At 45.6% G+C, this 14,460-nt stretch overlaps 1 protein-coding gene and 1 pseudogene across 3 annotated transcripts in view; both read right to left on the reverse strand.

Moving 5' to 3' along the window:
- Positions 1-11,799, reverse strand: part of TAF4B (TATA-box binding protein associated factor 4b) — a 135,697-nt gene extending 123,898 nt beyond the window's left edge. For 2 of the 3 annotated variants that reach the window (XM_002713611.6, XM_089305225.1), the window contains exon 1: positions 10,968-11,799. In XM_002713611.6, the coding sequence (XP_002713657.3) occupies positions 10,968-11,304 (337 nt within the window). In that variant the 5' untranslated portion in view covers positions 11,305-11,799. The remainder of the gene's footprint in view (positions 1-10,967) is intronic. The other variant, XM_008261165.5, reaches the window with a different exon arrangement.
- A 2,140-nt stretch (positions 11,800-13,939) lies between these two features.
- On the reverse strand, positions 13,940-14,258 carry LOC100340834 (small ribosomal subunit protein uS14 pseudogene; annotated as a pseudogene).
- Positions 14,259-14,460: the final 202 nt, after the last annotated feature.

A 14,460-nucleotide genomic window follows, 5' to 3' on the forward strand; every position in this document is an offset into this window, starting at 1 on the left:
CCAGGAGAAGTACCTGGCTCCTGCCATTGGATCAGCGCAGTGCGCCGGCTGCAGTGCGCTAGCCGCGGCGGCCATTGGAGGGTGAACCAACAGCAAAGGAAGACCTTTCTCTCTGTCTCTCTCTCTCACTGTCCACTCTGCCTGTCAAAAAAAAAAAAAAAAATACCCAACTGTCATCAATGGACGGATCATCCAGACAGAAAGTCAACAAAGGGATATCAGAGTTGAAGCCTCCTATACAGCAAATAGACCTAGCAGATGCTTACACAACATTTCACACAACAGCTACAGAAAATATACTCTCCTCAGCAGCACATGGAACATTTTCTAGGATAGACCATATAATCTACTGATCAAGTTTCAGTAAGTTAAAGAAAAAAAAAAAACACTGAAATGATAACAAATATCTTCTCAGACCACAAAGGAATAAAACTAGGTATCAACAAGAATAGAAAATTTACAAATACATGGAAGCTGCATGCTCCTGAATGGCCAATTCATTTCCCTGAAGAAATTAAAAAGAAAGTAAAAAAATTTCATGAAAATGAAAACATAACATAATATGTGGGAAAGATCAAGAGTAAACTATCAGGAGGGAAAGTATAGCAGTAAGTGCATACATTAAAAAGCAGAAATACTGACAATATTATGATGCCATCACAAGAACAGAAAAGCTGGAGGCTGGCGCTGTGGCATAGTGGGCTAAGCTTCCACCTATGGTGCTGGCATCCCATATGGGCACCAGTTCATGTCCCAGCTGCTCTTCTTCTGATCCAGCTCTCTGCTAATGGCCTGGGAAAGCACAAGATGGCCCAAGTGCTTGAGCCCCTGCACCTAAGTGGGAGACCCAGAGGAAGCTTCTAGCTTCGGATCAGCCCAGCTCCAGCCGCTGCAACCATTTTGGGAGTGAACCAGTAGATGGAAGACCTTTCTTTCTGTCTCTCCCTCTGTCTGTCTGCAACTCTACCTCTCAAACAAATAAATAAAATCTTAAAAAAAAAAAAGAATGAACTTAGAAAAGGGAGAACAAAAAAACCTCAAAATCAAGAGGAGGCGAGAAATGATAAACATCAAAGCAAAAATAAATAGTATTGAATCTAAAAAAAAACAGAAAAATATCAACAAAATGAAAGATTGATACTGTTGAAAAGATAAACAAAATAGACAAAGCTTTAGCCAGACTAACAGGAAAAAAAAAAAAAACTCAAATAAAATTAGAATTGAAAAAGGAGACATTAGGGCTGGTGCCTTGGCTCACTTGGTTAATCCTCCACCTGCAGCACCGGCGTCCCATATGGGCACCAGGTTCTAATCCCAGTTGCTCTTCTTCCAGTCCAGCTCTCTCCTGTGGCCCAGGAGTGCAGTGGAGGATGGCCCGAGTGCTTGGGCCCCTGCACTGCCTGGGAGACCGGGAAGAAGCTCCTGGCTTCAGATTGGCCGTTGCAGCCATTTGGGGGGTGAACCAACGGAAGGAAGACCTTTCTCTCCTCTCTCTCTCTAACTCTGTCAAAAAAAATTATAACTGCTACCACAGAAATATGAAGCATGAGCCAGTGCTGTTGCTCTACTTCCGATCCAACTCCCAGCTAATGCACCTGGGAAAGCAGAGGAAGATGACCCAAATGCTTGGGCCCCTGCCACCCATGTGGAAGACCCAGAAGAAGTTCCTGGCTCCTGGCTTCAGCTTGGCTCAGCCCTGGTCATTGCAGCCATTTGAGGAGTGAACCAGTGGATGGGAGATCTCTCTCCTCTCTCTATGTAATTCTGACTTTCAAATAAATAAATAAATCTTAAAAAAAAAAAAAAAGATGCCGGTGCCACGGCTCACTAGGCTAATCCTCCGCCTGCGGTGCTGGAACTCGGGGTTCTAGTCCCAGTCGGGGCACCGGATTCTGTCCCAGTTGCTCCTCTTCCAGCCCAGGTCTCTGCTGTGGCCCGGGAGTGCAGTGGAGGATGGCCCAAGTGCTTGGGCCCTGCACCTGCATGGGAGACCAGGAGAAGCACCTGGCTCCTAGCTTTGGATCGGCGCAGTGCGCTGGCCACAACGCGCCAGCCATAGCAGCCACTTGGGGGATGAACCAATGGAAAAAGGAAGACCTTTCTTTCTCTCTCTCTCTCTCTCTCTCTCTCTAACTCTGTCAAAAAAAAAAAAAGAAAAGAAAAGAAAAAGAAATATACAGCATACAAGAAACTACAATAAACAACTATGTGCTGACAAGTTGAAAAACCTCAAAGAAATGGAAAATTCCTGGATACATACAACCCACCAAGATTAAATCAAGATGCAGAAAATCTAGGCAGATCAGGAAGTAATGATATTGAAGCAGTAATTAAAAGTCTCTCATCAGTGCCAGCAGTGTGATATAGTAGGCTAAGTTTTTGCCTGTGGCACCAGCATCCTATATGAGCACCAGTTCTTGTCCTGGCTGCTCCTCTTCCAATCCAGTTCTCTGCTAACGGCCTGGAAAAGCAGTGGAATATGGCCCAAGTGCTTGGGCCCCTGCACCAATGTGGGAAACTGGGAATAAGCTCCTGGCTTCAGCCTGGCCCAGCCCTGGTTGTTGGGGCCATTTGGGGAGTGAACAAGTGGATGGAAGATCTTTCTCTAACTCTGCCTCTCAAATAAGTAAAATCTTTTTTTTTTTAGAAAACTACATACCAATATCCTTGATGACCATAGTTGCAAAACTTCAACAAAATATTCACAAATGAATAAATATCATGAATCATGTCAACAGAATGGAGAACAAAAACCATATGATCATTTCAATAGATGGAAAGAAAAACATTTGTTAAAATTCAACAACCCTTCATTATAAAAACTCTTAACACACTGGGCACAGAAGGAACATACCTCAAAGTGATAAAGGCCATATATGACAATACAACAGAAAATATCACACCGAACAAGGAAAAGCTGAAAATATTTTCCCTAAAATTTTAAATAAGACAAAGACATCCATTTCCACCACTCTTATTTAATATAGTATTAGAAGTGTTAGCAAGAGCAATTCAGAAAAAGATAGTGAAAATTAGAAAGGAAGAAGTCAAATTAGGTACATTTTCAGATGGCATGATTCTGTGTATGGAAAACCTTAAACACTCCAGCAGAAAGCTATATGAACTGATAAACTAATTCAGGAAAGTCACAAGATATTAAATCTACACAAGAGGCCAGTATTGTGGTATAGCAGGGTAAGCCTCCACCTGTGATGCAAATATCACATATTGTCACTGGTTTGAAACTCGGGTACTCTATTTCAGATCCAGCTCCCTGCTAGTGCACCTGGGAAAACAGCAGGAAAATAGCCCAAGTGCTTGGGCCCCTGCACCCACGTAGGAAACCCAGAAGAAGCTTGTGGCTTCTGGCTGTAGCCTGGCCCAGTACCAGTTGTTCAGTTGTTGCAGCCATTTGGGGAATGAACCAGCGAATGGAGGATGGATGGATGGATCAATCTCTCTCTCTCTCTCCCGCTCCGTATGTGTGTGTGTATGTGTGTGTGTAACTCTGCATTTCACAGAAATAAAAAATAAATCTTAAAAAAAAAAAAAGAAAATCGGGGCTGGTGCTGTGGTATAGCAGGATAAAGCCCTGGCCTGAAGCGCCGGCATCCCATCTGGGCACCAGTTCTAGTCCCAGCTGCTCCTCTTCCAATCGAGCTCTCTGCTATGGCCTGGGAAAGCAATAGAAGATGGCCCAAGTCCTTGGGCCCCTACACCCACATGGGAGACCTGGAAGAAGCTCCTGGCTTCGGATCGGCGCAGCTCTGGCCGTTTCAACCATCTGGGGAAAGAACCAGTGGATGGAAGACCTCTCTCTCTGTCTCTATCTCTCTCTGTAACTCTTTCAAATAAATAAAACAAATATTTTTTAAAAAATCAATACACAAAAAATTGTAGCACTTTTGAGGCCATCCAGTGGCTCCTCAGACATAGGCAGAAAGTCCTTCACAAGCAGGTTGCCAGCAGTGGCTGGAAAGCTTGTCTCCAGACCAAACAGCATCTACCCCACTAATAGCTTCTGTGATGCATGTGTGACCTTGCGGTTTTAAATCACACCATCAAGGTGATTCCAATCTTTCACCCAGAGCTGGTAGAGGAAGGGGCTGAGCCCCTGGGGAGAGTCAGGCTTTTTTCCAGGAGACCCCCACTACCTCCATGAGCCCCATGGCAATCAACATACAGTATGTGAAACCCTCTTTCCAATGGGCACACCCATAGAATGCCTTAAAAAACCCTGGGCACTTCCTCAAAGCCAGGGTCCCACTTGGGCACTCAGCCTGGTCTCCTCTAGGACCAGATGCTGTTTCTGTCCTTTGGAGGGAGGGAGGAGGGAGAGGGAAGGGAGGAGGGGGGAGGAGTGGGAGGAGGGGGAGAGAAGGAGGGGGAGGAGAGGGAGGAGGGGAAGAGGAGGAGGGGGAAGGGGGAGGAGGGGAAAGAGGAGGGGGAAAGGAGGGAGAAGAGGAGGAGGAAAAGGAAGCTCTTATGCACAGTGGATGGCAGTGTTAATTAGTGCAGCCATTATGGGAAAACAGTATGGAGATTTCTTTAAAAACTAGAACTGCTATATGGCGCAGCAAACCCACTATTGGGCATATACCCAAAAGACATGGAATAATTATTATCAGAGATACCTGTGGGGCCAGTGCTGTGGCATAAAGGGTAAAGCCGCTGGCTGCAGTGCCAGCATCCCACATGGGCACCAGTTTGAGTCTCAGCTGCCCCACTTCCAATCTAGCTATCTGCTAATTTTCCTGGGAAAGCAGCAAAAGATGGCCCAAGTCTTTGGCACCCTGCACCCACATGGGAGACTCAGAAGATGATCCTGGCTCCTGGCTTTTGGCTTCAGATTGGCCCAGCCCCGGCTATTGAGGCCATTTGAGGAGTGAACCAGCAAGTGAAAGACCTTTCTCTCTCAGCCTCTGCCTCTCAAATAAAATAAATCTTTAAAATAATATATTTAAGGGCCGGCGCCGCGGCTCACTAGGCTAATCCTCCGCCTAGCGGCGCCGGCACACCAGGTTCTAGTCCCGGTCGGGGCGCCGGATTCTGTCCCGGTTGCCCCTCTTCCAGGCCAGCTCTCTGCTGTGGCCAGGGAGTGCAGTGGAGGATGGCCCAGGTGCTTGGGCCCTGCACCCCATGGGAGACCAGGAAAAGCACCTGGCTCCTGGCTCCTGCCATGGGATCAGCGCGGTGCGCCGGCTGCAGCGCGCCGGCCGCGCCGGCCATTGGAGGGTGAACCAACGGCAAAGGAAGACCTTTCTCTCTGTCTCTCTCTCTCACTGTCCACTCTGCCTGTCAAAAAAATAAAAAATAAAAAATAAATAAAAAATAAATAATATATTTAAAAAAAGATACCTGCATGTTATTCAAATACTGTTCATAATAGCCAAAATACAGAATCAACCAAAGTGTCCATCATCAGATGAATGAAGAAAATGTGATACATACATACATACAATGGAATACCAGTCAGCCATTTAAAAATATGAAATCTTCTCATTTACAACAAAATGAATGGAACTGCAGAACATGTGAAGTTAAAGAAGCCAGGCACAGAAAAACAAATACAGTATGTTCTCCCTCATATGTGGAAGCTTGAAAAAAAAAATCACAGAATGGTGAGTGAAGGAATAGAGGGAGTTGAGATAATGGGTACCAAGTCAGAGTTAGATGGAAGGACTAAGTTCCTAGTGTCATAAACCATAATGGGCATACTATAGTTCACATTAACTTAGTATAAGTGGTATGAACAAATAGAAGAAACTCCAAACCTCCAATCATAAAGTAATATCAAAGAAGGGGAAATGGCTGCTGACGTTGCAGCGCAGATTAAGCTGCCACTTGCAACGCTATTATCCCATATTGCAGTGTCAGTTTGAGTCTTGGTTGTTCTGCTTCCAATCCAGCACTCCTGCTAATGCCATTCCTGGTAATGGGCCTGGGAAGACAACAGATGATGGCCCAAGTGTTTGGACCCCTGCCATCCATGTAGGATGGCAGTTCCTAGCTCCTGGTTTCAGCCTGTCCCAGCCTTGAACATTCCAACTATTTGGGGCGTGAACCAATAGACTCACGATCAATCAATCTCTGTCTCTTTCAAATAAATAAGTAAATCTTAAAAAAAAAAAAAAAAAGTGTGGCAGGTAAGGCTGCTGCCTGTAGTGCCGGCATCCCATGTGGGCGCCAATTCAAGTCCCAGCTGCTCTACTTCTGATCCAGCTCTCTGCTATGGACTGGGAAGGCAGTGGAAGATGGCCCAAGTTCTTGGGCCCCTGCACCCATGTAAGGGACCCAGAGGAAGCTCCTGGCTCCTGGCTTTGGATTGGCCCAGCTCTGGCCATTGCGGCCATTTTGGGAGTGAACCAGTGGATGGAAGACCTCTCTATCTCTGCCTCTGCCTCTCTGTAACTCTGCCTTTCAAATAAATAAATAATTTTTTTTTTTAAAAAAGGATAAGTAAAGAAATGATATGTGTGATGACCTTCAGAATCCTTTAAGAGCTTCAGGTTTTTTTTTTTAAGATTTATTTATTTGTTTGAAAGTCAGAGTTACAGAGAGAGAGAAGAGGCAGAGAGAGGTCTTCCATCCGCTGGTTCACTCCCCAACTGGCTGCAATAGCCGGAGCTGCGCCAATCCGAAGCCAGGAGCCAGGAGCTTCTTCCAGGTCTCCCACGTGGGTGCAGGGGCCCAAGGACTTGGGCCATCTTCTACTGCTTTCCCAGGCCATAGCAGAGAGGTGGATCGGAAGTGAAGCAGCTAGATCTCGAACTGGTGCCCATATGGGATGCCAGCACTTCAGGCCAGGGCATTAACCCACTGCACCACAGCGCCAGCCCCAAGGGCTTCAATTCTATTGCCCCCTACTCTGTCTACACGTGTCTGCTTTCAGTCAAGCAACTTCCTAGGCCCTGGGAAGAACAACTAAAGTGACATACAATCCCTGCCTCTTCAGGACTTTTAATCAAAAAGGAAAGCAGAGGCTGGTGTTGTGGCACAGCAGTTTAAGCCACTGCCTGAGATGCTGGCATCCCATGTGAGCACTGGTTTGAGTCCCTGCTGCTCCACTTCCAATTCAGCTCCATGCTTAACGCACCTAGGAAAGCGGTAGAAGATGGCCAAAGTGCTTGGGTCTCTGCCACTCATTTGGGAGACCTGGATGGAGTTCCCGGCTCCTGGTTTCAGTATGGCCCAACCTTGGTTGTTTCAGTCATTTGGGAAACGAACCAGCAGATGGAAGGATCTGTCTTTCCCTCTCTGTCCCTCTGTCTCCCTCTCTGTCAACAAATTAAATCTTTTAAAAAGAAAAAAAAAAAAATGCCACTAACACTTATGTGTTAAGCTGACCCCACAGCCTTTGCAATCCAAACAGTAGATGGAGTATGGTGAACACTGAAGAAAACAGCCTCATTTCTTGAAATCCAGCAGCACTTTGAGAACAGTGCAGCTGATGATCATGTAGGCTCCATCCCTTTGATAAAGCCAGAGTAGACAGAAAAAAAAAAAAAAAAAAAAAAAAAAAAAAAAAACACTATCTTATCCAGAGACCAGTGCAAGAACTGGAGAAAGAACATGCAAATTCTATGCTGTGCTTCAGTAAGGAAAAAGGTTGATGAACAAAGACCTCAACTGCTTCCCAAGTAACTTTCATAAACTTTTGTACAACATGACTGTCATAAACAATCTGTCACAGCTAATGACATGGAAGACATCACCAAGTCCTTGCTCATCACTCTCAAATAAGTGATAGAAGAGATGCAGAATACCCAAAAGGTAAAGGGCAACAGTTTGGCCTAAAAATAGAATGTTCACAAATGAGAAGACTAAAAGGATTACCAAAGACCTTACAATTCCTCAAAATGTCCCCTACATATACTTTTTATTTCTAGTCTCTATTCCCTAGAAAAATCTGTCTTGCATACATATATTTTAAAAGATTTATTTGAAAGTCAGAGATAGAAGGAGAAAGAGAGAGAGACAGAGAGAGAGAGAGATCGATCTTCCATCTGCTGGTTTGCTCCCCAAATGGTCCCAATGACCAAGGCCAAAGCCAGGAGCCAGGAGCTTCTTTCAGGTCTCCCACATGGACGCAGGGCCCAAGTACTTGGACCATCCTCTGCTATTCTCCCAGGCACATTAGCAGGGGGCTGGATCAGAAGTGGAGCAGCCGGTACTCGAATCGGTACCCATAAGGGATGATGGCACTGCAGATGAAGGCTTAGGCCTCTATACTACAGTGCTGGTCCCAACATATGTATATTTTTTAAGATCAATTCTGTTCATAGAGAACTCTGAAATAAAAAGAAATTGAACTATTCATTGCATTAGAAAATGAAGAATTGATATGTATTATTTAAGCATCCCTGAGAAATCAACTTTTAATCCTCACTACACAAGGAATAGCACAAGATTTATAACCTTTTTTATAAATTACTTTTATTGGTGTTTTCAAATCATTCTTCAGCTGTTGATTATCCTATTCTGTGCCAATAAGTGCACAAATGTATTAGTGTGCTTTTCACCTACACACCAGCAGATTCCCAAAAGTAGCTTGACAAAGCACCTCTCCACCTCTTCTGTTAAAATTCCTTTTTTTTAAAATGAACTTATCTTTTAAATCCTTTTCCCACGAACTTTTCTTTGCTTTTTAAGATCTATTTATTTATTTGAAGTGCAGAGTTAGAGAGAGACAGAAAGGGAGCAAGATCTTCCATCCACTGGTTCACCCTCTAAATGGCCACAACGGCCAGAGCTGGGTCAATCCGAAGGTAGGGGCCAGGAGCTTCTTTCAGTATCCCACATAGGGGCAAGGGCCCAAGCACTCTGCTGCCCTTTCAGGACATCAACAGGGAGCTGGATCAGAAATGGAACAGCTGGGGACAGGAACCAGATCCCATACGGATGCCAGCGCAACAGGCAGCAGCCCCACTGGCCACACCATGGTGCTGGCCCCATCAACAATTCCTAAAGACAAATTATCTCCTTTCTTTTGTGAGGGGGGTTTTCCATGGTCAATAGCATAAAAATTATCTTTTCAAATTTCTTTTATTTGAGGGGCAGAGAGTCAGAGAGTACCCATCTACATGTTCACTCCCCAAATACCCACAATGACCAAGGGACTGAAGCCAGGAGCTGGGAACCCCATCCATGTTTCCTAGGTGGGTAGCAGGGACCCAAGTACTTGAGATACGTGTTGCCTCCCAATGTTCACACTGGCAGGAAGCTGGAGTCAGGAGAGGAGCTGGGACTGGAACTCAGGAACTCTGACTTGGAATGCAGGTATCCCAACCAAAAGTTGGCCCCACAGAAAATATTTCAGTGTCATATAATGGACATAATCAGGCTGTTCTCTTAGTCCTGCTATTTAGCCCAGGCCAAGTTTCAGTTTTGGTTTCTTGGCATATAAAATCAAACATTAGGCTCTCTAATTCTCTAAATTGCCTTTCAGCAATGACACACAATGAGCTATTTAGTATACAAGCAAGCGGTAACCACAGTGTTGTGGAAACAGTTAAACAGATCCAGATTCAAATTCCCTCTGACATACCTATGAGTTGCCTGGCACTGGGCAAATTATTTATCCATGGAGACCTCTTTCCATGTTTGCTACCTGCCTTTTATGTCCAACAAATAAAATATAAATAACATAGGAAAAGAATCTAGCATAGTAAACAGTAAACCCTCAATAAGTAATCTGTTCCAATTTATTGGAATATTTTCACTCTTGACAGTTCTGTCTTAATACTAATACTTTTTTCTGTGTGAACTTTTTTCAGTTTAAACAAATTCAATATAGTTCATAGATACAATTCTAAGAATATAATGATATTCCCTTCCTCCCTCCCTATCTTCCTTCCTTTTGAGTATTTCTAAACAAATCAGTAACCAGGCAGAAATTTATTGTATGAGTCTGTATGCAACAGGACAACTCAGAATCAGCAAGCAATGTACACAGTGCTGCAGAGAGCCTGAACAACTGTGTGCACCTTGTGGGCCATAAACTGAGACAGAACTTCATCAAAAGTAAAGAACATAATCTATTCCAAATGTTCCTGACCAAGTACACCAGTAGCTACAAGAAAGAGCCCCTGCCATTTTGCTAGGGGCTTCCAAAATCTTTTTGAATCAATGTCTCCACTGCTTTACTATTTTTGCTGGTCAGAGTTCCAATGACTGCTTAGCAAAATCAACAGAAAACAAATTCCAAGAGACTTTCACAGTTGAGGAAAGACAGAAGGTCGAACCCTCAGGTTTCATTCAGCGTATTCATAATATGAGAATTATCACGACGCAAAATCTCCGTGTGGATCATGAATAAACAGCCCCAGAAAGAAGCAAAGACTCAGGAACAGCAGTGGTCACACATCCCTTCAAGTCCAACAACTGCACCTCTCTGCCGTGTCTGTCACCTCTGACACTTGTTCCCTGTGAGAGGGATTCCCTGAATGCAAGTTACACTCGGAACACATCACATACTTGTACAGGAAGCAGCATTTGTTTCTGGTACTAGACAGCAGTTCTCTCACTCTGGCTGGCATACATGGAAAACTGCCTTTCAGTCTTAACACACAGAAATTTTAAATTGCACTTTTGATATCACAATATCCATGCGTGTGGAAATATCAACCGCTTCTTTCTCCCCGTAGAAAATAACTTTGGCTATCTCCTGTCCAACTTCCCGACCCAGGGGCCAGTGCCTCCAGGACCTTCCTAAAGATGCTGCTCCAGCGCTGAGTGTCACTTAGGTGAAAAGATTCCTTAAAATATGAACCGAGCGAAGACGAAAGCTAAATCACTGCCCACGGGCTGCTTCCCGGGTGCAGCCAGCAAAGTCAGGATTAGCATCGATCCTCTAGGCTCGGAGTTTCTAAGCGCTACCAGCTAGGAGCAGCCATCTAGAGCTGCGAGGCTTCCCGGGGCACCGCGAGGGGACCCACTGAAGAGGCTGGAAAAGGCGATCCACCTACCTGGAGGAAGCTGCAAATTAGCCGGCAACTGGATGGTCGTGGTGTTGGGGGCTTTCACGGTCACTATCTGAGGCGCAGGCAGCCTAGGGCCGCCGCTAAGTTTAGGAAGAGCACTGACAGGAGCCACTTTGGTCACCAGGGTCCCCACGGGGGACCGCAGGGGCTGGGACGCCGAGGGCTCCACGCAGACACTAACAGGCGCCTTAGTCACGGCGCCCAGGGGAGCGCTCTCCACCCGAACCGGGAGAGCCCCAGCAGGGGCCATGGTCACGGCCCCCGATGCGCTCACAGCAGCTGGGGGAGCGGCGCCCGCCGGTTCAGTGAGGCCCGCGGGCATCCCCTTGGGGGATCAGCGGCAGCTGCGGCGCTGCCGTTCCGGGAGCTGAGGAGAGGAGAGGCTTGGCAAGCGGCAGCCGACTCCAGTGCAGCTCGGGCTCCACAGCATCGCGGGCGACAGGCGCAGGGGCCGCGGCAGAAAGTAGCGGACGCCGACTGGGCAGCAGGACCCGCGCGTCCCGGACCTTCCCCCCGCGTCCGCGTGAGCTGGGGCGGCCCTGGACAGCACCACCGGTTCCGCCGCTTGCCGGTCCCTCACCGGTGTTCACACGTGCGCCGGCTCAGCCGGGCACCTCAGCCTCGGGTCCCGCAGCAGCAGAGCCCGCGGCTTCCGGAAGGGCGTCACTAAAGGCTCCCACCTCCGGACCTAACTCTTCGCTTCTGTTCCCCCGCCAGAAACTTCAAAACTACAGACCCAGAGCGCCCCCAAAGCCCCCTTACACACACTAGGCTCAGCCAGGCTGCGCGGCCACGCCAGCCATGTTTATATAGCCACGCGGAGCCCTCGCGCACGCGCCAAGCCGCCAGCGCCACCCCGGGCTTCCCCGGAATGCGGCCGCCTGATTGGCCACGGGGCGGAATCGCGCTCGTGACGTCACTAGGTACGGCTCTGGAGGGCGTTAGAATCTAGCCCGGAATGGGGGAAGGGGGGGAAGATGGGCAAAGGCTCGTCACGTGGGAGGTGCGGACGGCTCCCGGAGAACTGCGGCAACAGCGTTCCGGTCCTTGGCGCCTCCAGTTGCGTGGTTCTCGGGAAGCCTGAAGAAGCCGTTCGTCGGGCTTCTGTTTCTCAGTGGGAAACGTGGCGGGCTGATTTTGGAGGTTAAGTCAATGAGAACTCAGTCACGCTTCAGCGTTGCTAAAATTAACACGCCGATTGACGTGGTGAAAATAAGAATGGCGCGTTATTTTAGAGTCTGTAAAATTTGCCTGTTTTCAGGTCGTTTTAGGATTGAGCTGACTGAAACCTAAAATGGAAAATCTTTTCTTGGTGTTTAGATGTCTGTAGTACCTGTAAACTTACTTCAGTTGTCTTGGTGTCCATCTTCTTGGAAACTGGGACTGTGTCTCGCGTCCTATCTCCTTAGATTTCAGCTCCTTTCGATATGAAGTTCAACTCTAGGCAATCTCTGATTAAGTGAAAGGATTTCGTTGAATGAATAATACCGTCCAACATGAAAAAACTTCCCGGGCCATAATCTAGTCAGAAAACATAACATGGATTTCAGGCTATTGTCATGATATTGTCCATCTGTGGAAAATAACACTGTAGTGAAGATTTTGCAAATAGGTGTTGTAGTCTGATGTTTGTGTTCCCTCAGAATTAATATGTTGGAATCTTAATGGTATTAGAAGGTGGGCCCTCTAGGTAGCGATTAAATTGTGAGGCCCCACCCACCACAAAAATGTTAAGCATGTGAAGTGATTTAATTAATTTGCATTAGTCATGCAACAATGCATATAAATCAAAACATCACATGTACCCCATAAATATAGGTAATTTTTATTTGTCAAAACTAAGTATATTTTTTAAAAGAACCAGGAGAAACCTCTTACTCCCTGTGAGTTTATAGTAAAAGAAGAGACTGCTGTGTAGGAAGCCTTCACCAAATACCCAACCTGCCTTTATAGTGGACTTCCCAGCCTTCAGAAGTGTGGGAAATAAATGTCTGTGCTTAAATACACACTGTTTGTGGTTTTTCTGTTTTAGTGACCCAAACTGACTTAAGACAGGAAGCAACCTGACAATCTAAGTTCATTTTCTCTCTTTCTATAAACACCCATGAATAAATAGGACCTACCCACAAGATCTCCACATTTTCACTCCTTTTGCTGCCTCCCACATCAACCAGTCCAAATCAAGAACCCATCTCCTTATCTAAATCGTCCCAACCTGAGCACTTACCTTAGCAATTGCCTCAGTGTAGAGTTGAGGAGAAGAAAGCAAAATCTTTTAAGCTTCTCTTGTGTCCCAAGTGCTGGTCTCTATGAAAATCTACACACAAATAAACACACACACACACACACACACACACACACACACACGGCTTTTTTTTTTTAAACAACTGCCTCATTTTAATGTCTTAACAACAAATTAAAAGAGTAATTTATCCAAGAAGCTGAACTCAAACCAGTCTGTAAGATGCCAAAGTACATCTCTTTCCACTACTACACAAATGTCTGATTCATCATATATCCCACACTGTCCTGGCAAACTACTCTGAACATACAAAGTAGTTGATAAATATTTGCTAAGTAAATGAATTGAGTGGAGCCACACAACATTTTCAGTGAAATGTTTTCCGTGTAGTGTAGTGGAATTGAATCTTAGCTCTGTGCCTCACCCATTGGGCAGATGGTTTAGCCTTGATTTTCCTCTTTCTGTGTAGTAACTAAATAGTTCAATAAATACTTGTGGAAGGAAAACTCAAAGTATGCTTTGAAAATTCTTCCTTTCTAAACTTCCATTAGATCCACCCTCAACCCTCATACTTTGTTTAGATATGCAATTAACCTCAATCAAGTTACAAAGAGGCTTGGCTGAGGAACCACTGCATACTTTCTCTTCAAATTGATCACCCATGTTTTTCTTCTAATTCTTTTTTTTTTTTTTTTTTTTTTTTTTAGCAGTCAGGAACTGAAGTTCTTTATTTTATGTACAGAGAGCTGGTATGACTGCCCATAGCACTAATGTCTTGGAGGATCCATTCAAGGAAATGACTTAGTCCAACTTAATGAAGCCGATGTCCTTCACGTACTGACGGAAACACTGCGGCACATGTTCAGCCCGTATTTCCGGATCAGGCCGGGCCGGTTTGAGCAGACGCGACAAGAGCGGGAACCCTGGCCGAATTTTCGAGGGTGGCTCCAGTAGAGCTGCTGGTGGCCCATCTTGCTTTCACGAGCGCAACGAGGCAAAAGGTTTCTTCTAATTCTTTATCCTTGTTTTATCATCTGTCTCGCTGATGGGAACTTTAACTTTCTAATTCCAAAGATTTTGCTCTTCCTTACCCAGCACTGATAACCCCTGTCCTGAATTTGGAGTTTAAAAACATTGTTTACATTTTCTTCCTATAAAAATTTAATAAAACAATACTCAGAGGAGGGCAAAATACAGCATTTTATCTCCATGTAAAAAATGAAAGGGGAGGGGACG

Source organism: Oryctolagus cuniculus, chromosome 10, assembly GCF_051225735.1.
Source record: "Oryctolagus cuniculus isolate XC-2025 breed Fujian yellow rabbit chromosome 10, ASM5122573v1, whole genome shotgun sequence".
Taxonomy (NCBI): domain Eukaryota; kingdom Metazoa; phylum Chordata; class Mammalia; order Lagomorpha; family Leporidae; genus Oryctolagus; species Oryctolagus cuniculus.